General features: G+C 39.7%; 1 protein-coding gene across 1 annotated transcript in view; it reads right to left on the reverse strand.

The window, feature by feature from the left end:
- Nucleotides 1-1,481: 1,481 nt before the first annotated feature.
- Nucleotides 1,482-25,286, reverse strand: part of usp45 (ubiquitin specific peptidase 45) — a 39,489-nt gene continuing 15,684 nt past the window's right edge. Inside the window, exons 6-18 of the mRNA XM_074682733.1 lie at nucleotides 24,732-24,883; nucleotides 23,302-23,397; nucleotides 22,659-22,789; nucleotides 12,140-12,227; nucleotides 9,628-9,709; nucleotides 9,231-9,322; nucleotides 7,250-7,306; nucleotides 6,973-7,104; nucleotides 6,138-6,804; nucleotides 5,790-5,887; nucleotides 5,542-5,628; nucleotides 5,156-5,300; nucleotides 1,482-3,409 (exon numbers count right to left, since the gene is read on the reverse strand). Coding sequence (XP_074538834.1) covers nucleotides 3,279-3,409; nucleotides 5,156-5,300; nucleotides 5,542-5,628; nucleotides 5,790-5,887; nucleotides 6,138-6,804; nucleotides 6,973-7,104; nucleotides 7,250-7,306; nucleotides 9,231-9,322; nucleotides 9,628-9,709; nucleotides 12,140-12,227; nucleotides 22,659-22,789; nucleotides 23,302-23,397; nucleotides 24,732-24,883 — 1,958 coding nt within the window. The 3' untranslated portion in view covers nucleotides 1,482-3,278. The remainder of the gene's footprint in view (nucleotides 3,410-5,155; nucleotides 5,301-5,541; nucleotides 5,629-5,789; nucleotides 5,888-6,137; nucleotides 6,805-6,972; nucleotides 7,105-7,249; nucleotides 7,307-9,230; nucleotides 9,323-9,627; nucleotides 9,710-12,139; nucleotides 12,228-22,658; nucleotides 22,790-23,301; nucleotides 23,398-24,731; nucleotides 24,884-25,286) is intronic.

Genomic DNA, 25,286 nt, shown 5'->3' on the forward strand with positions numbered 1-25,286 from the left:
TTATTTCAAGAGCATCACTTTCTCTGTATGAAACATTGTCATGAAATGTTTTTTTCAGAACTATATAAATGAAAACTGGCTGACTGAGGGTTTGTTCTTACACTAAATTATTTTGAAATAATTGTGTTAATTCTTAACCTGAGTGAAATTATTACAACATGTTTTCATTTTATAAATAGAAATAAAGACACACACACTGTAACACTTTACAGCATAGTGGTATGATAGGTAAGGATCTTTGGGGTTTATTAACATGTAGCCCCCTCCACCTGTTTGTGTGTTGCAACTTCAGCACAAACATGTCATGGGTAAGAAAAGCAGCTCAATCTAAGAAACTTAAAATAGGAACATCCTTTAAGTCCAGTTTTTAGAATTAAAATATAAATTTTAGTCATCAACAGCTCACTGAAATACTATCAGGGTCTCACACTTTTGGGATGTACTTTGCATAACCACCTATCAGCCACTCATTACCCTTTACATAACAGACTGAAAAGTTGGATTTCAGCAAAAATTACTGTAACTACAGCAGCAGTGTAAAGTGACTTATTGTACATGAATTTTTTTTGCTAAATTATAAAATTCTCAGTGCTTAGGACAGAGTTATTTGCAGGTGTTGTTCAGCACTCTGTCTGGTGTACTTTGGGTGTGAATAACAACCTTTATTTGTATTGACTTTGAGTTGTGAAGCCTGAGTCATGGGTGTTGACTTTGACATGAAAATGTGGTAACTGTGTTGTTGTTAATGCGTGGTAAGTGTGGTAGGGTGTCAGAGAAAGTGAGAGGGACGGTGTTGGTGTTTTTTCTTATTGTTAGGAGTGAAATTTCACCCACACTGCTGCTGGAGACTGCAGTGAAACCCAAATGAGCATTCCAGCATTAGTTCTGTTTAGCTGTCTTATAAAGTGGGTGGCGTGCCTTTCATTAAGTTGCATTAAATCACATCAAATGCTTTGGCTGCATGTCCCCAAGCCAAAACCCACCCCCCCTTACGCTTTAAAAATAGACAAATACATTTCAGAAAAGATTTGCTCTTTTTGTTGGTGGAGGCTTGACAACCTGTTTTAATGTTCCAGCAGCATGACTCCGATGTCACAGCATGTGGGAGCAGGAGGACGTGGAGGAGGATGTTTTTGGACGTTGCCCTTTTCCTGATTCCACACCCACCTCCTCTTCACCAGCTCGCGACATGTTCTGAAGCAGTGCTGCTTTGCACCCGTCAGGGCCAATCACCGGTGATGATGGGTTGAATATGGCACCATGTGACAGCTGAGAGCGATGCTGGATGGCATCTCACTGTAAAAACACTGTGACATCGAGTCCAGAGCAGAAACAACAAAACCTACCCTTGTGATCTTTCATCTCTCTTCAGCTAGAGCTTTTGAGGCAGAGAGGATAAAACTCAGGGATAAAGAAGAGTCCTGGAGAGGATTCAGTTCATAAATTAGATTTATTTGATACAGTATACAGTTATACTCATTCCAAATGTTTATTTATTACCTGAAATCTTTTATTTTCTGTGGAAACAACTGTGTCTTCAGGAAAAGACCCTGCACCCCTGAAGCACCATAGTTTGTATTATTTAGTTTGTACATATACTTCTGGTTAACTCTGATTACAGTAGGTCATACTGTAGATAAATACTATACTTGTATCCCTCTTTGCATTGTCTATTCTTATCTTTTCGCCATGCATAGGTTCCTCTGACCTGAAGCACAGGCACTGTATTTGTCTTTGTTTGCAAAAAGAAAGAAAAAAGTAATCCTCTAAATTCTGATGTGAAAAACTTCCTCATTTACTACTTTTGGCGAATTTCCAATGAGAAAGAAAAACATTTTCACTTGTAATTTCATAGAAAAAAGATGAGCAGTTCATTTGACAGACTTTTCGAGGACAGGCAATACATTCATTAGAAGATTCAACTCATGCACATTTCAGCAAAGAAAAAGCCTTTGAGTTTTTCATGCTTAAATTTTGCTGAACTTTCCCAGAATATGAAGGAATTCAAAGTCAATCTGTGACTCTTTGTTGGACATCTTCATAGATCTGTATGTACCGCTGCATGTTACAGTGGAGTTAAAGTAGAATGAAGGCAGAAAAAGTGCTTTCTTGTTCTGAAAAGCAATGTTTTGTGCAACAACACTGAAGAATCTTACCTCAACATAACAAACATTAATGAAACTGAGTGAAGTAAACTCTGTGTTTGGTTCTGATTTTCTGCTCTGACTTGTGTTTTTTTTACTTGTCTTTGGCAAATGTAATTCACCGATAGTCTAAATATTATACATTCTGTTGTAGAAAAGAACAACCCTTTCCAAGTAGGCTGTAAAATAACAGTTGTGCTATTTGATCAAGGTGCTGTGTGTAGCAATTCAAACCAGTATGTCACCAGTATGGAATCATCGTCTTAAATAAAAGGGTAAAAGTTTGGCCTAACTCTTTTTAACACTGTAGATGTTTCCAAACATTTAATCTTCATCCATCATAAACTGTCACAAACAACGCTCTACTGCTCCTCACGTGTTTTACTCTTGACTTAAAAGGACAAACATGTCTGAATCCATTACTCTCTGCATTTCTCAGCATCTATCGTCTGCTAGCAGCAGAAATCAAGAATACGTCTCAACACGTGAGCTGGAGCCACACGATGTCAAAGCGTTTGTGTGAGACGCTGATCACCATGATGGTGCTAACCTTATTAAATCTTACGACCATACCCACTCAGATTTGTTGTGTGTACTGATGTGCAAGTGACACACATAGCACCTTAAATCTACAATCTCCTGTGTCTCACTCACTTATCCTTTCACTCATACATGTGCGCACACAAACACAAGCACACAAAAATTGACATCAGCGAATCAGTGCTGAGCACGGTTTAAGCATGCAACAGTTCTGTCTTTTTCCTGTAAGCTACTGTAGTAAACTCCCTCATGCACTTAACTTCCCAGGCACGTGATCCTGACCGAGACAGCAGGAGTTAAGACTCTCCTCTCCAAGCCCTTTTTTAAAGGGAGGATATTTAAAACCCAAAACATGAAGAAAGATCTAAGTTCTATCAAATCAGAAAATAATAACTCTTTGATACTTATCTTAATATATGTCAGATTACTCTGAGAATTCCTATGCAAGAGAACAAAGTTCTTTTTCACAAATATAAGAAAAGTAAGTGTCGTCTTTCCCTTTCCCACCTACTCACAGATACAGCAAGAGGAGCAGTACAGGCATGTACAAAAAGAATACAAAGAAAACAGTTACAGGATTGTTTTTTTTTCATATTACAGCATTTCCTCGTAGAAGAGCAGGTAGGCCTGAGAGTTGAGTACCCTTGACTCTGGTACCATCTGAACAGTGGTATCACTGATGTAAACCCACTGGCCCTGGGAGCTTCCTCCTACATCCCGTGCACCTGAAAACACACAAAAACACAGTTAATGTTAATGTCATAAGACAGAGGCATACTAATACAGACAAGCCGTCACAGGTTGTCTCCACAACAACAAAATAACAATACAGCTTTTATGCAATGTTTCCTTTTTTTCTATAAGTGTAAAAAATGTTTATTCTCATACAGTAACTTAAAAAAATACACTAAATACTGTGATTTGACACATAAAAGACCCAAAATGAAACCATTATACTTTTTGAATCATCTGTTAACGTTTTAATATTTCAGATGGACTTACGTGTATAATTGTAAGCGACAAACATGTTTTAATAATACACTGGAGTGACGTTTATTTACAAACCTCGAGTCTCCTGGTTTATGTCCCATTACATTGGTAAATGGTTGAAAGCTGACTGTTTTACGATTCCACATGGCAGATTACCCTGATTAAGGCTATTTCTTGGGATTTTACTCTGAAATCATGATAATCAAAAGGTCAGTAGTCCGAAATGATGCAGTTTTACTCAAAAACTGATACATTAGAGAGTAAACCTAACAAAAAACTCCTCCTGCTAGTGAGAGACTGTAGAATAAGATAGATCTAGATCCATCTAGATCACTCAACAAAATGTCTTTCTATTGGTCATTAAGTTCCAAATGCTCACGGTGGCCAGAGGAGACTGTGAACACTTTCATGCTTTACGATAGAAAGTCAAATTGGCAAAAGTGGAAGAAAACATTTTTTATTAGACAGCGTTGATTTTCTAGGCACACTAGCAGGAAAGTAAACCATCAATAATTTCATTGAATTCAGACATGACGATCTTAAATTATAGCATCAGACTTTGCCTGCTGAGGGCTGGAGCATTTCTATTTGATTGTTCTTTGCAAAGTGGGAGCCAACACATCAAGAACTTCTGAGTATTGACTCGAGAAAACTTTGTAAGACTGAGGCTGCTGCATGATCCTGTGCTCAAATACATGGATGGCTGACAAAAGATAACACTGTTTATATTAAAGCTGAACCAGATCACAGATATCCCTGTTTGAAACTTACCCTGGTTGAGTCACAGATTGTTTTTTTTTTCTTTGCACCAGGCAAATGAGACAATTATAATATGCCCTGAAGACTACAAATGAGTCTGTTTTTGTTTGGACTCTCAGACCTGCTTAGCATCTTTGAATCAATTATAATCTTATCGAGCTTTCTATTTATTTGTTTTATTGTCTTTGGAGACTGTAAAACATATTTAGTTCTGTGTTTTCTGTACAAGATTTCCCAAGAAAACTTCTAGAGGAGGGTGAGATGGATCTGTTTGTCTTGTACTGTATTACACAGAGAACCATTGGTTCCAGTTATAATATGTCTCGTCTCTAAAAACTGATGTCCGCAGGTAACTGCAGAATCAGGCTGGGTACACTTTGTATTTTTTCTTTCCCAACTGTCAAAGATGACCTGCACAAAAACGATCTCACATATTCTACATAACCTACTCAGGTGTACTCTGGTTCTGAGATCTGAAGCTCAGAGAAGGTACAGTGGGAGCCTGCATCAGTTTATTAGCTGAGATCACTATTACCATTTATTTAAACATAATTATTTATCTGTTGAAAAAGGTAAGAAAATTCAGAGGGTACAGAAAATCAGGATCACTTTTGACCCTACTTTTTGTAGAGACACTATCGCTATCTTTCACAATATGAAGACATGTTGTAAAATAATAAATTAAAAGTGTCAAAGAATGTTCAAAAGGGCCAAACTCTGACCTGACAGATTCCTGTGGTGCTGTTCTGTTTTCCTCTGGGGAGATCGCACTTTAACGTATGCTGTGTAGTGTCCGCCCCTCATCGAACCACTGTGTTCAACAATCCCATACAGGCTGTAGAGGACGCGCTCACCAGCAGCCAGGTTCTAGCAAAGAAGAGACAGAAGATGAGCAGAATAGAAGAAGCAAGAAATGAGAGCTACAGAGCTTGGTCCAGGAAAACCTACTGATCTCAAACGTATTTTTCAAATTGATAAATCAAAGAATCATGTGCAGATTAATCATTATTTTACCATCACAAGTAAACAGCTAAGATTTTTTTCATAGATTAACTTGTTAGTTTCATTATGTCTTTTTTAAGCACATCAACATTTTTGTTTCATTTACCTTGCTGGACGCTGAGCAAAACGGAGCGAGATCCAAGACCAGTGGAAAGTCAACATGTCGGTTTACTTTTCTTAAGTTCATCCCCGCCTTCAACACAAGATCAGAAACAAAGCATACTGACATTTAGACTTGAAGCCACGACACAAACCTAACAGAGTTTATAAATGTCACAGACTACTGCAGCAGATGCAACACAAAAATCTTTTACCCTAAACGTTGGCTAAGAAAAAGACCGTGTGTTTGCTCACCTGATGGAAACGTTTAAGATGTAATGTGATGACAGGAGGCAGTGATGATATTAGCATTTGCTTTCTTGCGCTGGTGTAAATCTTTTCCACTTTTTTATCTGTGTCAACAACAAGAGCACAGAAAATCAAGAAACATCAGGTCAACTTTTATTAAAGTTTCTTTTTGTTCATAAACAAAATCAATATCAAAGGACGTGTTTCAGAGCAGAGCTGAAAGACAGCTTGTAGAAACTTTGGGATAACTCCCTACTTTCAAATAATTCTGTAATGATTCTGCATGTGTGAAGTTATTTTCAGGTGAGGAGCCTCACTGAGCTCTATCTTGTACTTCTTGATCCTCTGTCTTACCTGCTGAGCCGCTCTTGCGCAGCTGCTTGTGTCTGCGTTCAGTGCAGCTCTCACACAGCAGCTTGTTGTTGCCCATCAGCAGTTCCACAGAGGTGAACTGATGGAGACATGACTGGATGGAGCACTCCTTGGAGCTGGGTGTGTAACTGTGGGACAGCACCTGGAAAGCCCCCTTGTGTTGTTGATGGTGGAGGTTATCTCGTGCGTGTGTTTCTCCCTGCTCCTCCTGAGAACAGTGAGTAGATGGAGAGCAGTCCCCAGAGCTGAACCCCAGGTTGACTTTAGAAACTGCAGTGACCAGCTGCTCCACAGCGCCACCCTGTCTCGCGGACGAGGACGATAACGGGGAGGAGGCAGAGACGGGCGTAGGGGATGGAGTGAGGGTAGAGGTAGAGGATGGGGTGGACGTGTGCTCGTGGCTGTGGCCAGAGGAGGAGATGCGTGGGGCCCACTCGCTTTCTGAGGCCTCACTGTCAGCATCATTACTGCTGTCCTGAGCGCCCGAGTCCCTTTCACTGCCGTCTGACAGACTGCCAGCAACAGCCATCTTACAAACTGAGAAACCACGGGCGGATCCACCAGCAACCCCCTCCTCATCAGGCCGCTCTGCACTACAGCCTGCTCCTTTCTCCTCCATAGAGCTCGAGGACCTCCTGCTCGGCGGCTTCTGGGGGTAAAATCACACACACTCAAGTTCCTTTAAAGAAGACAGGTTTCACACAGCTCAAAGAAATAAACCCAGAAAATAATCACTTTATGAGTGGCATTCATCAAAAAAGGCTAAAAAAATCTATTTCAAATGTGAAGGTCTCACATATTTCACACATGACCCTACCTGTCCACTTAGCTTCCTCGTGTTTCTGTTGACTGGATGAGCTGAAGAAAAAACTGTGTCACTGTGAGTCACGTGGGTGTCCTGCTCCCGTCCGCTCTTCCCCAGCCTCCCAGGGTTTGTTGGTTTTGATATCTGAGCACACAAACAAGTAAAACAAACATAATAACTAATTAATTCTAAGTGGAAGCAAACCAACTATAAATTGTACTCTGATCTGTTAGAAACCAATCACTATCACTCAAAACAAACTGTGGTAAAACCAAGCGCAAAAGCTCACCCGCTCCTCTATGATGGGTAAAGAGATGTCTATGAAAGCCTCCTTCACCGTGGAGATCTGAAAGAGGGAGCACAAGTCAGCGTTTGCACCAGCATTTAAAATCATTCGCCATGATAATCAGCTGTTAACACTAAACTTCAATTTTTCTTAACCCTTTCAGGCTTAAATTAAGTTTTAGTAACAGAAAAAATCAGATATTTGTGGAAAAATATCATATGGGATAGTTTTACACAATTCTGACTTTTTTTGAGAGAGACCTTCACATGCAATGCATTCTGGGATGTTGCAACATTGTAATAAAGCTACCCCTAGGGAAAACCCTGAGGAGATCTAATCTACTAATTGGCGTGTACTATATCTTTATGTATATATATATTCAGGATTCATCTAGTGCAGTTTTGGTTTCAATTTAATGGAGGTTTGTTGCTAATGCACAACTAAGGCCATGTACACATGTAGCAGGGTATTTTCAAAAATGAGTATCCCCCCTCGTTTGTTTTAAAAAATACTTTCGTCCACACGCAATGGGTTAATCCGCCGGTGAGTGCAGCTCCAAGCACGACAAACCCATAATGGGCAGTATTTTCCCGACGTAGAACCTGTGCCAACCAATCAGAATGAGCCCCTGTCTTTCAACTGTGACATTTGAGAACCCAAAAAAACTCTGTTTACCTGCGTCCACACTAAACCATTAAACCAGAGTTTTCCAAAATCTTCACTTTGGCCAGAGTTTTCAGAAAACATTGTTTTTAGTGACGTAAAGCTGTGGTTTCGTGTGGATGACAGGCGTAAACGTATAAAATTATATTTCCCAAATACCAGGCTACATGTGGACATGGCCTAAGTTCTGCAGTGGTACTTCTGAGAAAAAAAAGGCTCATAAAATGTGGATGTGGAGAAATCAGGTAACTAGCAATTAGCTGTTGCAAATCTACAACTTCTGCCTTGAGAGGGATAAAGTCAGAGAAAAATCAACAACAGGACACTCAAATGTTACTGTATTCACAGCTTTGGAAAAAGGTAAACTAACTATTGAAGATTTGTATTTTTGGTTACTGCAGAAGTGCTTTTATCCAAAAGTTCAAAGTTGAAATTTCTCCTCTTTGAAAACTTGAGAATGGTGATTTTAAAGCTGGTAGTTAAAATTTTGGAGAAAAGGTTTGAAACAATGAAACTTAAAATGTAGTTGTACTACTAGTAGTTTTTTTTGCTCTATTACTTATGGTGACTTCTTTCAGAGCTAATGTAACAACACAAACTTTGCAGAGCTGTACAAAACCAGTAGGGAGACACCGGTGGGCAAAAACTCTTCAAACAGGGAGTTAAAAAAAAATTCCTGATCTTTTGCCTCATTTTGCTTTTCTTGAGTCTAGTCACACATGCTTCGCTGGTTTAGAGACACTGGTGTGTAAATGGGGGTGAGTTAATTCTGTACTTTTCAAAACAGCCTCTGCCATCAGTGTATGATTGTGGCAAGTTGTGAAAAAGTGCTTCGAGAGGTCAGAAGACCAAAACACTTTATAAACAAATTCCATGTATCATTTAGTCTATATAAATACTAAAACTATAGTAGAAATGCTGCACAAATGAACAGTTTCACTAAATTTCCGATATCCAGTTTGACCGGGTATAATCTGAGCCTGTCATTCAGATGCCTAGTTTTAGTTTTTCATTATGACCTCATGCTTTATCACCCTAAATATAGAAGGAAAGCATGTAAGGGAATAAAAAAGCCAATATAAGTCAGCTTTCTGTCTAGTAGCTGAAAAATACCTTCACAACTTATAATACCGCAGATACAACTGTAAAATGGCTAATCTGTTGTTCTCCGTGCAATAACCGTTTAAAGCAGACTCTAACCAAAAGATGAATTATGAGGGTCACTTCATTATTTAATTATTTCACATCTACTGCAGTCTCAGTTTGGATCAGGAGATCGTGTAATTGCTAACCCTGTTATTCCTCACCAATAAACACTTACATGTTCACACTCTTCACACATAATTGTGTTGGTGAGTTCGCCCACGAAGATGCGGTCGACAAAGTTCATCCTCACACCTTCCTTTCCGTATGCTGGTAGAAAAGATGGGCACAGTTTTCACATTAATGGTATGAGAGTAATTCAACTGAGTCAACACAACCTACAAAAAAACAGAGTTAGTAGTTTCAACTGAGTAGACATTTATCAGACACATGACGGACGTTCAGACCGAAACAATTTACTGAGTTAAATTTAACTGACTGGATGCTGCTCTCTGTTTCCATGAGACCACCCTATGGTCAGATGAGTACGTGAGCTGTATTTCCATTTACAGCCAGAAGATGGGACTATTGATCTTAGTCATTGGCAGTGGAGACGCTGCACTGAGCATATGTACCTTTGACTTGTCGTTTGGTGTCCTCGTCCGCTGTCTTCTCTGTGGGATTATTGAAAGCCTTCAGAATTCCTGCTTTCACTCTCTGCAAACAACAAACACAGAATTATAAACACTGCAAAAAAAAAGTGATGGATGCCGCTTGAATGCAAAATAAACAGGATACATAGAAACAGATTTATTTTTGTCATCTTGAATTTTCTCAATTACATCCATTAGTGAAATATCAAAATGTAGCCTGTAGCTCAGTGTGACGGGTTTACCTTTTACAAGCATCATTAGTGTAAAATAATTATTGTGCTTGTCTAAAAGCGTTAGTACTTGATAACCTAATGAACGGTCCATGTTTGTGTGTGTGTCCAAGTTCTCTGTGGGGCCCTCTTATTGAGGGTGACATGGTCAGTGAGTGTGTTGTGAGAGAGCTGTGAAGAGGCACAGCCACAGTGAAGGACCAATCAATAGATAATTGGCCATGGTCTGTGTCTGTGGACGAGACCAGTCAGCCCCCATTGTCCCGGGACCCACGCACTGGACTGGCTATTTAGGTCAAAAAGTCCTGTTAATCCTTTCCTGGCCAGTCTGCACCCCACTCAGTCGGCCCGGTCAGACCCGAATGGGGGCTCTCCTACTAATTAATTACCAGTAACCCCCATCCTCACTCCCCCCAAATGTAACAGCATGCACTGTCCCACACAGGATGGGCTGTGTGTATGTGAGGGGGGGGGGGACCGGGGGGAGCAGAGGGGGCGCCGAGGGTTACTGGTACAAGAGTGAAGGGGTGGAAACTAAAATGAAGACGAGGCAAAGAAGGACAGTCCATGCCCGGAGAGAGTAATACCTACCGTCTCAGCTAATTGGTGATAATTGACTGAGGCCAAATTAGCATATTCAGATCTCTGATACTAATGGCAGATAAACACAAACACTTAGGGCCTCTCAAAGGATGATGACATCAACTGCAAGACACCCGCATCCCTCACTAAACACAGCCCACTCACTGATCACACTTCCACAAAGGACAATGTGCTTTTATTATCAAAGTATTGATGATTTCCTTATATGCGCCTTCTCAAAGTAACACATTAACCAAAGGAAAGAAAAATGTTCAGGTACTATGTTTGCCATCTGTTTGAGGAAATTGTATAAATAAAACTTCCAAAACAATTTTATTTTTATTCAGAATTTTTTTTTGGAATATTGGATTAAAAAAAAAGAAAGAACAGAACAGAACAGGCTTAAATGTGACTGAAGATCTTAATTTTCCTGGCTGATTAAATGAGTTTCTGAGTGAATGATGAGAGGATGAATACCCCCTCCCTCTTTTCTTCCCTGATTGGATTGGAAGAGGGCTGATGAGTGTGTGTGCCTGTGTGTATGTGGGAGGGGGCTGTGGGTGACCCTAAAGCACAATGGGACAGCCCTGGAGCTCATTCAGCAGCTGTGGGTTTCCCAAGATAACACAATGATGCTGGTTGTGCCACTTGCAAGTCCCCTAAGTGGCACAACTGTCAGCGTTCACAAGTTTGAATAAGAGCCGCAGAGCCCAGCCTGCGGCCCCTCCTGGGTCTGCGGCTGACCACTAAACACACCCGCTAACTTCTCCTCCTTGGTTCTCGTACCCACTGGTGGGGCCATGGGGGGCAGCGCTCTGCTGCAAAGGGCTTCTGTGGGGTCTCCTAATTGCTGCTGCAGCTGGTTTTTAGGGGAATTCTCTGTACTTGCCAAAACATGGCATCAAAACACGAAGATGACGTTACGGCTGGGTGAGTTACTGATGGATGAAAATGAACAATAGGTAAGATCTGTGCTACACCACATCATTAAATATCCTGTGCAAATGGAGGGCTGGTAAGGACGGTGAAAAAAATACCCTCACTGTTAAAGTAATGACTTCAAAAGTAAGAGGATTCAAGATGTTTGGTGATTGAACTGAACTGTCTTTTAAGTCTGTCGCTTGTATTCTACAGCCTGCAGTTTCAAGAGCTTGTAGCCGTCCAAGCTCCTTTTCATGTGACGCCATCAGCCAAGAGGTTATTTCAGCGTTCTAAAATATTAACAGCGACAATGCCTACTTGGGTGATGTTTTGGCAGGCGTTATGTTTTTCATGTTTACTTCTCAGAGTGTGAGCATGCCAAAAAGTTTATTAACACAAAACACAAACGAGGATGATGGGTTTGTTAACCGTGCCATAGCTGAAAAATGAATTCCTCCATTTTGGCAAACAGTCTGACTAAACTCGTACCCATGGTGTCCTTACTTCTTACACATTCTCTTCTGCCAAATTTTGCAAAAGCATTTCTAAAGAAGCATCAAATAACAGCAGTACAAGGGGTACTTTGTGCTTATTTGAAGGGCTTTCAATGATAAAAAAGTAAAAAGTTTCATAAACTTTGAAAACATATAACAAAGGATATCCAAAAAATAAATCCCAGAAAAGAAAAAAAAACATGTTGGTTTCCTTGAAAACATTAAAAGAAGTCAAACACGGCTGTATGTAGAGAAATGTGGACTCACTTTGGTTTCCTCCACTCGTATGGAGTCCAGTAAGTAGTGCAGGAGCTCCTGGCTGTCTTGTTGTTGGTAGCCCTTGAAGCGTGGAGCCCTGGAAGAACAAGAAAAACATTTTACTGGTATTCTTATTTACATTCTCAGTTCTTGTTTTATGCTCCTGCTCCTATAATGTCGGTGCACTTACAACTTAACAGGCCAAAACCTTCACATCACATCATCAATCCCCAACAGAAAAATTACACGTTTCATCTCTCTCTCTTTTTTTAAATATTTGATTTGTTTCTAAAATTTTGCTATAATGTATTTTTTGTGTCTACAAATTAAAACAGCTCACAGACCTTAAGAATGAACTATTGAAGGAAAATCCATTGGTTGAAAAGAAAATCTTAGTTTTGTTTGAGTAAACCTGGATTAAAGTGATCGAACAGCTTTAATAAGCTGCTGTTTTGTTCATGCTCAGATATTTTTCTGAGCATATTTTTTAGTATTAGTAGTATATTTTTAGTATGTTTTTGTGTATAAGTCCTCATTAATAATCCCAGGGTAGTTAGAGGGGAGCCTCTCCTTGGTTGTGTCCCCTGGCCACAGCCAGGCAGATGTGAGGACAGATGCCAGGGGCAGATGGGCAGCCAAGGCTACAGCCACTGCAACCTGTAGGGCCGAGGCAGCCACACAACCACAGGACAGGTTGGCCTGACAGGCCCAGCAAACAGAGTGAGGGAGCCATTGGTAAAATGTAAAGTTTTGGAAAGTTGTGGTAGAAGGTTATTACTCTCCTTTCAGAATAGGTCTGTCACTGAAACCTACGGTTTAGACTAATGGTTTGAGGTTGTTATGTTGTTTAATTATCAGCTAGGACAACAGATAAGAGGCAGACAACTCATTATCTTTGATTATATAAAGCATATTTAAAATGAAAAATCTTTCACATTTAGTCAGTGAATGATTCCTTCATCTCCTTTATGTGAGCTACTTGTTTTAGATATCTTTTTATCCTACACTATCAAAACATGGCCATTGTGTTCTGAGAACAAATAATGACAACCTTCATAATCCTACTTTTTGGACCGATACACTTCAAATGAATCACTTCATCCAAACCACATGTCCCTGGTTGAGACACAGTGAACCACCTGCCCTCAACACGGGTCACAACCTGGAAGTCTGGAGGAGCCTCACGTCACCCTGTTCTTAAAAACTGACATGATTTGCTTTCTATGCCCTTTTCGTGCAGACACATGGTGAAGGGTGGGTGGAGGGGTGAGGGTGGTAGAGAGCCCATATGTCATTTATTGGCCAGCCTCAGAAACAAACAGCATGTGATGGTATGCTCTGCTCTTGTTCTGTTGACGATTCTGTCAACCTCCCGAGAGAGAGACACACACACACACACACACACACACACACACACACACACACACACACACACACACACACACACACACACACACACAAGAGGGTAATATGAACCAAGAGGGGGAGAAACAAGTGCGACAGAGAGAGAATAAGACTTATAACCAGAGACAGACACAGGGAATAACTGAGGGAACAATCAGGGAAGCTTGGTTGGGATCAGTGGAAATGAAGAGGTCTGAAGCTCAGCCCAGTGGAGAGAAGCAGAAGGGCCCTGTAGCACTGCTCTCAATCTGGCCAATGCAAACAGCTGCGGAGCTAACACAATTAATAGCCGGATGAGTTAGTACCAGACGCAAGGCCACACAAGCCCCCTTCCCCCTCCCTCCCCACAAGAATTAAAAAATAAAAAACATGTATGAGTAACACAGTGTACCCGCACATGGATCACATGTTAAACGCCTTCAGCATTGACTCCATGAGTTAGAACATAAAGCATTCAAAAATGAAAAATGTGGATCCTGCATCACCAAGAGTTGTACTAAAAAATCTGCTGTGCAGTGTTGTCTTTCCTGCATCTCCTGCTTTTCATATACTTCGACGGTGTTAAAAAATCATCCCTGATTCCACACTAACACTGACACAAATAAATACAAATGATCCATCATAAGGAATGATTGTGGGTATGAATATACTCATAGGCAGAAGGAAACTTAAAAAAAACTGCTGGTAGTCTAATTACATACTGAAAATATACAGGTTTAATAATTTAATTTAATTTTATAATAATTTTATTTAATAAATTTTCAATAAAAATTTAAACTAGTTGAAACTTGAGACATTCTGAAAATGAAAATGAGCCAGTGGCAGTTTCTCTTATTCAGGAGACAGTTAAACATAACTGAAACCAAAGATTACTTAAAAATGCTCTTAGGAGGGTCTGCCTCACCACCCTCTGGCCCAGAGTCTCACACACACTGTTGTAAAGATGTGACTTTTCACCAAGTGTGTGTTTGTTTTGGACAAATTTTCTTTGTTCAAGACAACTTCAACGAGATACAGCGTGATGAGGTAAGGTATTTAACAGTCAAGTTGTCCTTTTGTCATAGCAACTGCGCTGTTGTTTGAAGCGTGACAACAAGCAAACGTAAGTTTGTACAGTACGTCAGTAGCAGGCTAAATGTAGCACTACTAGCATCTAGGGCTGCACGATTATCGCAATCGCAATCGCAATCGCAATAGCAATGTCAGCACATGCAATTAAGTAATTGCAACAGAGGATATCGCAATCGCAATCGCAATGTCAGCACATGCAATTCAGATTTTTCTCCATGATAACCAAGCAAGTCTGTAGACTCATCATGACACAACTTTTTTTATTAAATCGCAAGCACAAGCACAATCGCAATATTGTCCACCTAATCGCAAATCGCACCTTTTCCCCAAATCTTGCAGCACTACTAGCATCTGTAGGCCAATGTGACAACAAGCAAATAGTCAGTTCGTTTAGTAGCCGTCCAGTGTTACCAGTGAATCCTGGTTATGTCCTGCCAGTCATCTACCAAGCAGAGCTAATGTAACCTCACTCTTCATTTTATTGATAGACTCTCAAGTTTGAACAGACCACTGCAGAATAACTGCTGACTGTGGGTTGAAATGAACATAAGCACAAACAGTTTAGCCCCTGTGTTATAGAATGATACAGCCCAAGCTAAAGGCTAATTAGCCTAACTAGCCCTGTTCAGCTTTCTTCTGCTCTTCTCTCCTTTTTCTGTCTGACAGCTAGGCTCCAGTGTCCACCATCACTACAAAATTAATCACAGTAGTTTTTAGCAGAGAAAAACACAGATCTCTCTTCTCACTACTAAGCTTCGTCAGCTGTAAATCAATCTCATCTTTCTTGACCAGATTGGGAAGCTACCAAGAAGCTACAAGGTAGCATTTCAACATAACCTTCATTGGCACTGATAAACTCATTTTAAAGCGTGGATTACGATTGGGCATTTATCTGAAAGAAAGCCCTTTTCAGGATCACTTTCAAACTCCTCACAGCCTCTTTAAACACCATATATATTCATGTATATATTTTCTTACTATATAATCATATATTACCTTAAACCATAACAACATAATGTGTGATCTATTATGCTGAAGGACTCTCATATCAAGCTCTGTAGCTCTTTCTGTATAACATGTTTTGAGGGGAGCATCTTAATGAGACTTTGGGTTGACCTTTTCCATGAAGGTCACATTCAATAAAAACTATAAATCTGTGAATAACTTCACTAAATTGCACAGATTTTCCTTTCCCTTCCTGTACACAAGGACATTAATTTGGACTGATATGCACTTTTCATCGCTCATAGTTTGGAGGGAATGTTTTTCAGTAATCACGTTGTAAAGTTAGAATCCTTGTACTGTGATTCTAGGCTCAGCATGTGAGCCCAAGCTCTCATTTATTTTCTATTTTTATTTATTTACTTACTTCAAACAAACTGTGAATATCTGCTTTCTTCAATCTGAAAAGGTTCTCCAGCTGGGCAGACCTGTACGCCAGCTCTACCTCTGTGTGTGTTCCTGTCGGGGTGTATGTGCTTTGGATGCCAAAGCACTAGATGGACTCCATTGTTGTCCTTCACTGTTTCTATAATGATGTAAGGCTTTTCATAAAGGCTTAGGAGTGACATTTGAAAGATGTGGGTATGTAGACATTTTTACACAGCAAATGGAGCCTTTCACTTTTTTGTAGTACAAGACGATGTCCACTGGCTGCTCTGAAATTTAATCAGTCCTTGAGGGAAACAGGTGCAGCTGAATGCTTCTGCGTGGTCTTTTTGTCTACCTTATGCATTAAACATGCACGGTATTCAATATCATCAGTCCAAACAGGCCGATCGTAACGTGGCATGGTATTGATGACTCATAACCACCATAAGGTTTCCTTCATGAAAGCAGTAGACCAGGTATATGACGGACCATGTTTTCATTATTAACATCAATCACAACTTAAAGAGGCCAATAACACAAAAATAAAGATGAAAAATGCCATGTTAATGTGCCAAACAATCACATTCAGCATAGAAACACTTATGTAGTGAATTAAATACTCAGTTGTTGATGCAGCTACTCTCCATATAGTTTGTGTTTATTCGTCAGAAACTGGTTTATTCAAGTGCTACAACACTCTTTGGTACTGTGTAAGATATGAAAACCAGCAGAAAGCCAGTGAATGAAACTGCGTCTCCACACATCAATAAGTTATTTACTTCAAATTCTGGCATTAAATCAGAACTGAACAATGTTAAGCCCCAGTTTTTCCCCTTATTCAGTAGGACCTCGATAAAAACAACCTGAATGACAAAAGACTTCAGGTGCCCATGAAGGTCAGGGTGAGTACTTCGATGTGTAATTAAACCGTGAGTCTATGGCCTCTCACTAGCCTGAATACAAGCTGGGACACTCTCTGGCACCAGATAGAGAGTGTGGTGCTGACCATCCAACCAAACTCAAGCCTGGCACTAGTCCGAGCCCAGACCAGGCCCGCTCCACTTGCAAGGGGAAGGAGGAGGAACAGACATGCTGGAGAGTACCCAGCTGGTAGAGTAAAGTGCACTTACACACACACACACACACACACACACACACACACACACACACACACACACACACACACACACACACACACACACACACACACAGAAACACACATTGGTTCACGCAAAACTGAGCTCAATAGAGGTCCACATAAACACTCAAACTGGCCTCTAATCTTATCCAGAAAGCCATATTAACCTTCCTGCCACCACAAACATACAAAGAAAGATAGAGAAAGGAAATGGAAAATTGCTCTTAGTCCCTTACAGGCCAAGGGCAGATCAAATCTTTAGAGTGACAAGAGCCTGCAGTGACAGGTGAGAATGATAAGCTACACTCAGGGAGTGAAAGGTCATTGACATGAAGAAATATCTCAGTAAACGGGATCAGTTCTTGACCCTGCAAAAGCTTCTGACTGAATGTACATGAGTTGCTGTGTGGAGGAGTGTTAGAGGAAGCATTACATAGCACAGGCTGAATCAGATAACCAGTGAAGTCATTGACAAGTGCGTTAAGAAAGAATTGGAAAATCAAAGAAGAAACTTCTTTTCATTATTCAATTCACAAAATTTATCTGTAAGACATAAATATTCCAGCTGTTGAAAGGTTTGTTCATTTACACTCAACACTCAGCTTCTTGACAGCAAACTGCTTCATTGATCTTGCACGGCTTGGAGCCAATCAGCCTTTAGCTCTGTTGGACTGTTGTTCAGATCCAGGTTCCTTGAGAGCGAACTCCAGCTGAACTGTGTTTTAGGGTTGAGGGTTTTTCATCTTCCTCTTGACAAATATCTCACAGATTTACTTTGGGGGTCAGGCTGGGCGAGCTGGCAGGTCAATCAAGCAAAGTAGAGTCACGCTCAGCAAAACATTCAGTAGTAGTTTTGGCGCTGTAGGCAGGTGTCAAATCCTGCTGGAAAATTAAACCAGCATTTCCATAAAGCTTATCTGCAGATAGAAGCATGAAGTGCTTTAAAGTCACCTGATAGTTTTGACTTTGGACCTGAAAAAACACAGTAGACCAACACCGGGAACTGGTCCTGTAGTCCTCACTGACCGAAGAAGCTTCAAACTGGTCTTTTAACACTGTGAAGTCTGGGCCTCTCCACTCTTCCTCCAGACTGAGGGACCTTCCAAACTAAATGCTTAATCTATTTTCATAAAAAGAGAGCTATGACCACCAAGGTTATAATAGTTAACTAAAACGAAACTATAAAGGATAACTAAAATTTAAAATACATTGCAGTTAACTCAAACTAATAAAAAATAGAAAAAAAAACAATAAGTAAACTAAAACTCTATCTTGTGTTCACAAAACTAACTGAAACTAAATAAAATTATAGACAAAATGTCCTTAGTTATAGTTTTTGACAATATTAATAGCCTTTAGGATTTAAATTAATCCGACACATTTTCCCAACCAATTTTACAACAGTTTTCGGCAGTTGTCAGCGCCGTACGGCACCATCACAGCGACATACTGGGACGTGCTTGTTTACTGCACTGACTGGCTGTGCGCTGTGTTGCGACAAAACGTAGAGGAGCAATGACTCAGAGCATCTGTAATAGTTTAATTTCATGTGAATCTGACTTTATTGTTACAGAGTCAAAGTTTCTAATTATTAAAGCTCATATTATATTGTTTTATATAATTCATGTTTTTATTATTTTTGTTCAATTCATGTTAACATTATTTTATATAATCTATGTTTATACTTTTATATTAAGTTTATATTATTTTATTGTGTTTAAGGCAGCAGCCAACAGTTCAGTATCAGCATTGACTGAGCAGTTAGCACTATGTTAAACTGGAAAATAAACTGTATCACAAATTATTTACTCTGACCTTTTTGAATCCTGCACCTGGTTAATAAGGTATGAAAAAACTAAAACTAAACTAAAACTAAGCCTTGTTGCAAAAATTAAAACTAAATAAAAACTAGAATGCCTGCTCTAAAACTAATTAAAACTAAACTGTAATGGAAAAAAATGTCAAAACTAACTAAAACTAAACTATAATGGAAAAAAAATGTCAAAACTAACTAAAACTAAACTATAATGACAAATCCAAAACTATTTTAACCTTGATGACCATCGAGAAAGACCCCTTGAATGTCTCTGATTCAGGGGTGTACAATTTAAGCCTCTTTCCTAAAGATGTGTGAGCTGCTGTGCAACAGTTCTTGTAACACAGACATAAGCCTCAGTCCACTCCTGATGAAGCTTTCCCAAGCTTATGAATCAACTTGCAGCTTCACACCTTTCTCTTTCACACTATCCCTTCAAATCTACTTCTGTCAATATGCATCGATACTGCACTCTGTGAAGAGACGACCTTTTAATCAATGGCCTTTTTCCTGGAACTATAACACCTGTCATTTGATTGATCAGCTTCCTAAAATCTGTGAAACAAGCAAGGGTACAAGTTATCATAAAGTAGCTTAAGCCACACGTGTTTTTCATCTTGGCAGCCAAACAATGTGAATGAACTAAGGTGGCTTCGCATTGCCAAACTCACTGTCTGCTGGGCCACATTAGAGATCTCTACTCTTCAAACCAGCAACGCACGCTCATCATCAATAACAGACCACCAACCTGGCTGATTTCATCAAAATTTTCTATTGTGTCTTCTGGAAAAGTAGACTCTGACCCGCATGACACTCCAGCAGAGTCCATCATGTGATAATCATTCACTGACGAAGATTTGTTTACTATATTCACGCTGAACGTTCATCAATGAGGGTGAGATGGTGCAGGGCATGCTGGGACCTAAAACTTAAGTTTGTATTAACATGGTGAAGTTAAGATAAAGGTTTTTGAAAAGGAATCAATGAGGGCTCAAAATAGCCAAATACATGAATTCATGACATGATTTAGAGAATTAACCTGCAAGTTTCTCTTTCACTCTCTGCTCTCATGAATTACTGATTTTATAATCCTCAATTCAGCGAGAATGACTGATTTTTTTTTTTTCAATGGAAGACATGGAAGTTAGAGATGTATGTTTTAATTAATTTTATTTTATTTTATATTTGCTCTAGTCTTATGTTTTTATGTATCTTAGTAGTTTTTCATGTTATTTGTGCAACTTTTAATCTGTGCAGCACTTTGGTCAACTTTGGTTGTTTTAAATGTGCTCTATAAAATTTTTTTGAATTGAGTTGAGTTGATGTGTAGTTATAGTGCATCACGTAGACGAGGTGATGAACAGATTAAACTGGGATCAATCTGTGTCTTTTACTACATGAACAGCAATGTCTGTCCTGATTTCAATACACATCCTGATATGGGACATAATCAATGTCTTCACACATGGTTGATGACATGCAAAGCAGTACAATGAGCAGTAACCAAAGTTAGCTAATCCAGCCAAAAAGAGACATAACACAGATTTGGCTCTTTAAAAATCTGTTGTTTTTTTTTTGTTTGTTTTTTTCAGTCTGATTTTCCTCTAAAATCTTAAGACTGTGGTTTGCTTTGTAGTCCTTATTAAAAGATCATCTGTAAATCCAACATCAGGAGCCCCATGCCATGAATATGTTGTCTGATATCACATCAGCAGTGCAGAAGAGCACTCCATCAGCCCTGCTAATTGTGTAGCTTGTAAATAGAAAGATGGTTAGAGATGGTGCAGCCTTCATCATTTAATGCTGTTTAAAGTCTAATGAAGGTTAATGGGGCTTTGTGCTTATTTGCATCTAAAGTGGGAAAGTGAGACTCATTACAAGTGGTCATTGGAGACCCATGGTTGATGCAAAGTGTAAACACTCATGTTCAAATATCGGCACTGGTCTTAACAAAAGTTCACACACTGGAGGAGTTGAGGCTTGAAGTCACATCTCTCTCATCAAATTCACATCAGTGGAACAGATTAACCCTACCTGAAACTGGTCACGAATGACTGCATAAAGGTGTGTTCAATGTTTACTGTCTGAATGCACAATTGCCTGCATGTGTTCGGCAGACTGAGGTGGTACCAGGTGAGGTGGCTTTTCACATACACACACACCTACTCACACACACGCAGACACACACACATCTTTCTGATGAAAGCTAGGTACCAGAATAACTGTCAAAGCAGCACCAGAGATGTAGCCACTCATCCAATGTCAAATGCCCTGGTCACCCACCTGCACTACTAAACAGTACAACACCCCCCACTCTGAAGCGACACACACACACACACACACACACACATAGAAGGGACCCAACCAGCGTTGTACCATGAGCAAACGAGAGCCCAGCCAACCAAATGTTCACACTGTAGATAAAAAGCACAGAACCACAGTTGGACTGATGGCTGCTGCGCTGTTTCTGCCTGCTTGCTACCTTCCTCTGGATCAAATATGACACAGGTGGCACACCGGTGAGACAAGCAGGATACAAAAAGCTGGATTTTACTGCCACAGTGCCCTTGGTGTGTTTTTATTTTTTGAGTGCTAGAGAGGAATTAAGCTAGAGCTCAGGCTGTCATGGTGTGAAAAATGTACCTCTGATTTGGTACCAGTCACTATCAAAACATATCTAAACCTTTTTTTATATATATCTCAGCATCTAAGAATGATCTCCAGGGCATTAAAAAGTAATCATTAAAGACAATTTTTAACCTATAACCTTAAATGTGTTTCCTATATAAGGAAATAAGAGATACATGTCACACTAGCCACGTTCGGCTTGCATTTGGTGTATTTGCTCAAATGGAAAGAATTTAACCTTTGTATACACCTCATTCTGAAAGATAAGTGCCAATCCAAATGGACATTTAATCGGTTTCACAGGGGTGGAATATTCCCTTCCCCAAACGGATTGAGGTATCATGTATCCACTCAGACGGAAAATTGTCAGGTTGCGTTCTTTCAGCGCATGCTCAGATATGGCGTAAAACACAACTAGAGATGTTCTTTGATAAATCACGTGATGTTTACGTTTTTCTGCGCATGCTCTATTGACTATTTTATTTGATTATAGCGGCGCATGTAGACCAGAGATTAGAATATTCCTTTCCATGTATACTATTGTTTTCGGAAATGTCATTCAGAAAGAAACTCCTCATGTAACCGTGGCTAATGACTGTGCTGTATCCACATAACAGTGGAAAAACAAATCCACTTTCAAAAATGTATGGACCAAAGATAAATATAACTTCTGTTTTTACTCATATAAATCTGTTTCTTTGCTTTGTTTTCAAGAGCAGCATCCCCTCTCCTCACCTTCTCCTTTATATCAATCCACCACAGCTGCTCATTTTCCATCTTACAGAAACTTTGGGTTAAAAATAGTACTTCAGATCTGTGTCATTTCAAAAGCATTGGTACTTCTGATTCTATTAGAGGATTGTATCAGTTCATAAAAATATTAGAAATTGTAGGAGGAGTGAACCTGGGTCCAGTTTATTAAAGTGGACACCACTGTCCTATGAAATGGAAGACAGGTCAAAGCTGTGGCTCCTGGGTTGTATGAAGTTCTGTAGCGTTACCACCACCCAGTTTTTTCTTGAGTGACCCTGAGATAAATACTGGGACGCAGAATTTTAAATCAGATTTTGTGCAAAGAGACATGTGGGACAGTGCCTTACTTCTGGCAGAGCTGGTTGAACAGAACCTTGGGGTTAACCGGGCCTTTCCCAGGCTCTTTCATGCTGTGCAGGAAGAGAAACATGGCTGCAGTCAGCGGCTCAGGATTGGACAGCGTTACGACCAACGGGTTCTGTAAAATGAAAAAAAAGCAGAGGACGTACGTCAAAAGAAGTAATCCAGAGTATATAAGAGAAACAGATCAATCAATTTTGCATCAGTTTGAGTAATAAATTTATATTTTTAGGCAACTGGAGTTGATTTTGTTTATTCACTTGAAAAAAGGCTTTATTTGCTATTTCCTGAAGAAGGTCAGAAGCATAATAAAACAAGAATCAGATTTCATCTTATTTTTCCTGCTTGCAAATTTTATTTATTAGTTTCTCCCTGAATGATGCTGTTGCTTTGAAACAGGACAGAGAACAAGCAATGATCTACTCTGGTATATGAGTAGGTTTTCTGAGTCACCCCTCACTTATCTTTTTTTGCATCTATCCAATGGATTCATGAGGGAAATGTTGTTCAAACAACACAACATAAGCATAATAATCTCAGAATCAGAGCGTTTTTTTATTTGTACAATTTAGAGTATTGTTTGGAAAGAGCTGGGGTGTTAAAGAAGAACAGGTAGACAGCAGACTGTACCAGATTGGACTCAGCAGGTGGAGAGATCCTCAGTTTGTAGCCTTTCTCCTTCACTTCCTGAATGAGGTCGATGAGCATGTGAGTCTGAGACAGGTTCTGTTGGGAAAACAGGATTATTTTGAGACCGTTTATTTCACATTTTTAAACCATCATTTAGAGAATTGAATATACAGATGTTGTACTCATGTAAGAATTCTGTTGATTAGAGCTGGTTATATTTGATGATTCTATTGTTAATGAAATGAAAAGACTTATCAATGTTGGGGGCAAGAGAAGATAAAAAGAAAAGCTTAAACTCCCTTAAAAAATATGAAAATGGACCCATACTTAACCTCTGCCAAACCCTGCAGTCATTAAAATACTCTCATGAAATAAAGCTTCCGTTTCAGCAGATTTTTGGAAACTTGTGAGTGCATTATTCTGCAAGAGGATTTCAAATCTGTCTGTGATCTGTGGGTCTGAAATACAGAGAAGATCCTTGGAGATGAGATAGCCTGAAGCCGTCATTGTCCTTTCATTTTCACGAAACATCTTTTTCTTCCGTTTCAAGAGATATTTGTTTTGTCACATCCTGGCAATGAAGACAGTTGCTATGGAAAGCACACAATGGAGCTGGCATTGTGAACACAGCCACAGCTCATCCTCACACAATTACCTGTTTTGGATCGAAAGACTGCAATTTTCAAGGAGACAATACAAACAGACAGGGACAGGGAGGGAAAAAGCATGTAAACTGCACTAACTCAAATTTCAATCAACAAGGAAGGCCCTTGGGGTGATTAACAAAATGGCAGAAAATAAAGCTTCATTGTTGGAGAGGCACGTCAGTTTGCAGTCACCATGACCGACCAGAGAAAGACAGGAAGGCTCTATAACCGTGCTGTGTGGTGAACATGCTCTGCACCAACTGAGTGCCACTCATGTGTGGACAGGTGAATGCATACAAGGCGTTCAAGCCAGCCAGCATTCAGGTCTGCTATGAATATACTTAAAAGTGACCTCTTGGCATAGTTTGTTTACACTTACTGCTGTTATAAGGACGCAGTCTTGTTTACTATAAACCAGAGCTATGAGAAGCTGCACTTAAGGAGTTAAAGCATTGTGAGAGGATCCCTAATCACACTGTCACGTTAGACAGAATACACTTGTTGCTTTATGCTACCACAGGATCTGTTGAAAAAGAGCAATGAGTGACAGCTTATCTACGGTCAAGAAACTGCTGATTCATTAATACTTCACATAGTTTCTAAAAAGGGTTATTATCTCCAACCGTACCAGCTTTTCTGAACAAGAACTTAAAACAGTTATTCTAACAAAAGGTGTGACAAAAAGCATTTTCAGGTACATTATTGTTCACAGTAAATAAACATTTAACAACAATTATTTGAAGGATGTTATATCTCCGTGTTCTATATGTTTGCTATACCCACCTGCATGACAGCATTGAAGAAGCAGGTGTTACCAAGGTTGTTAATGCCTTTGACGGGGACCAGGGTGGTGTTGATGGCTGGACTTTTGCCTTTGGGTGGGTCATTGTGTTCTGACGGTTCCTCTTGGAGCTTGATCAGCTTGGGTGATGCACCTAGGACACAGAGAGACAACAGGTCAGTGATACAAGGTAGAAGAAATTAAAAGAAAAGCTCATTAATTCTCATAAAACTGATTAAATATGAAGAAATATGACAACTACAGCAGCTTAGCAGTTGGCAACTTGCAGTATGTGCAAGTTTAATTCTTCAGTTATCCACACTGGGGTTAAATTTGTAATTTCCGTTAATGATTGACATTTATTATCCCATAAGATAATAATACAGACAGTTTACAAGTAGCCTGAAGTTGTCAAAACATAATTCTCAGTCTTATCATCATATTAAGAAATAGAGAACATTCAGACTGGTATCAGATCGTATCAGCTCCGGCTGATATCAAAGCAGGGTATTGGTACGGTATCGGGACTTAAAAAGTTCGATCAGTTCACTGTTAGA

This window comes from Halichoeres trimaculatus, unplaced genomic scaffold, assembly GCF_033239565.1.
Source record: "Halichoeres trimaculatus isolate MK-OKI-2021-1 unplaced genomic scaffold, fHalTri1.1 fHalTri1_scaffold_12, whole genome shotgun sequence".
In the NCBI taxonomy this organism is placed as follows: domain Eukaryota; kingdom Metazoa; phylum Chordata; class Actinopteri; order Labriformes; family Labridae; genus Halichoeres; species Halichoeres trimaculatus.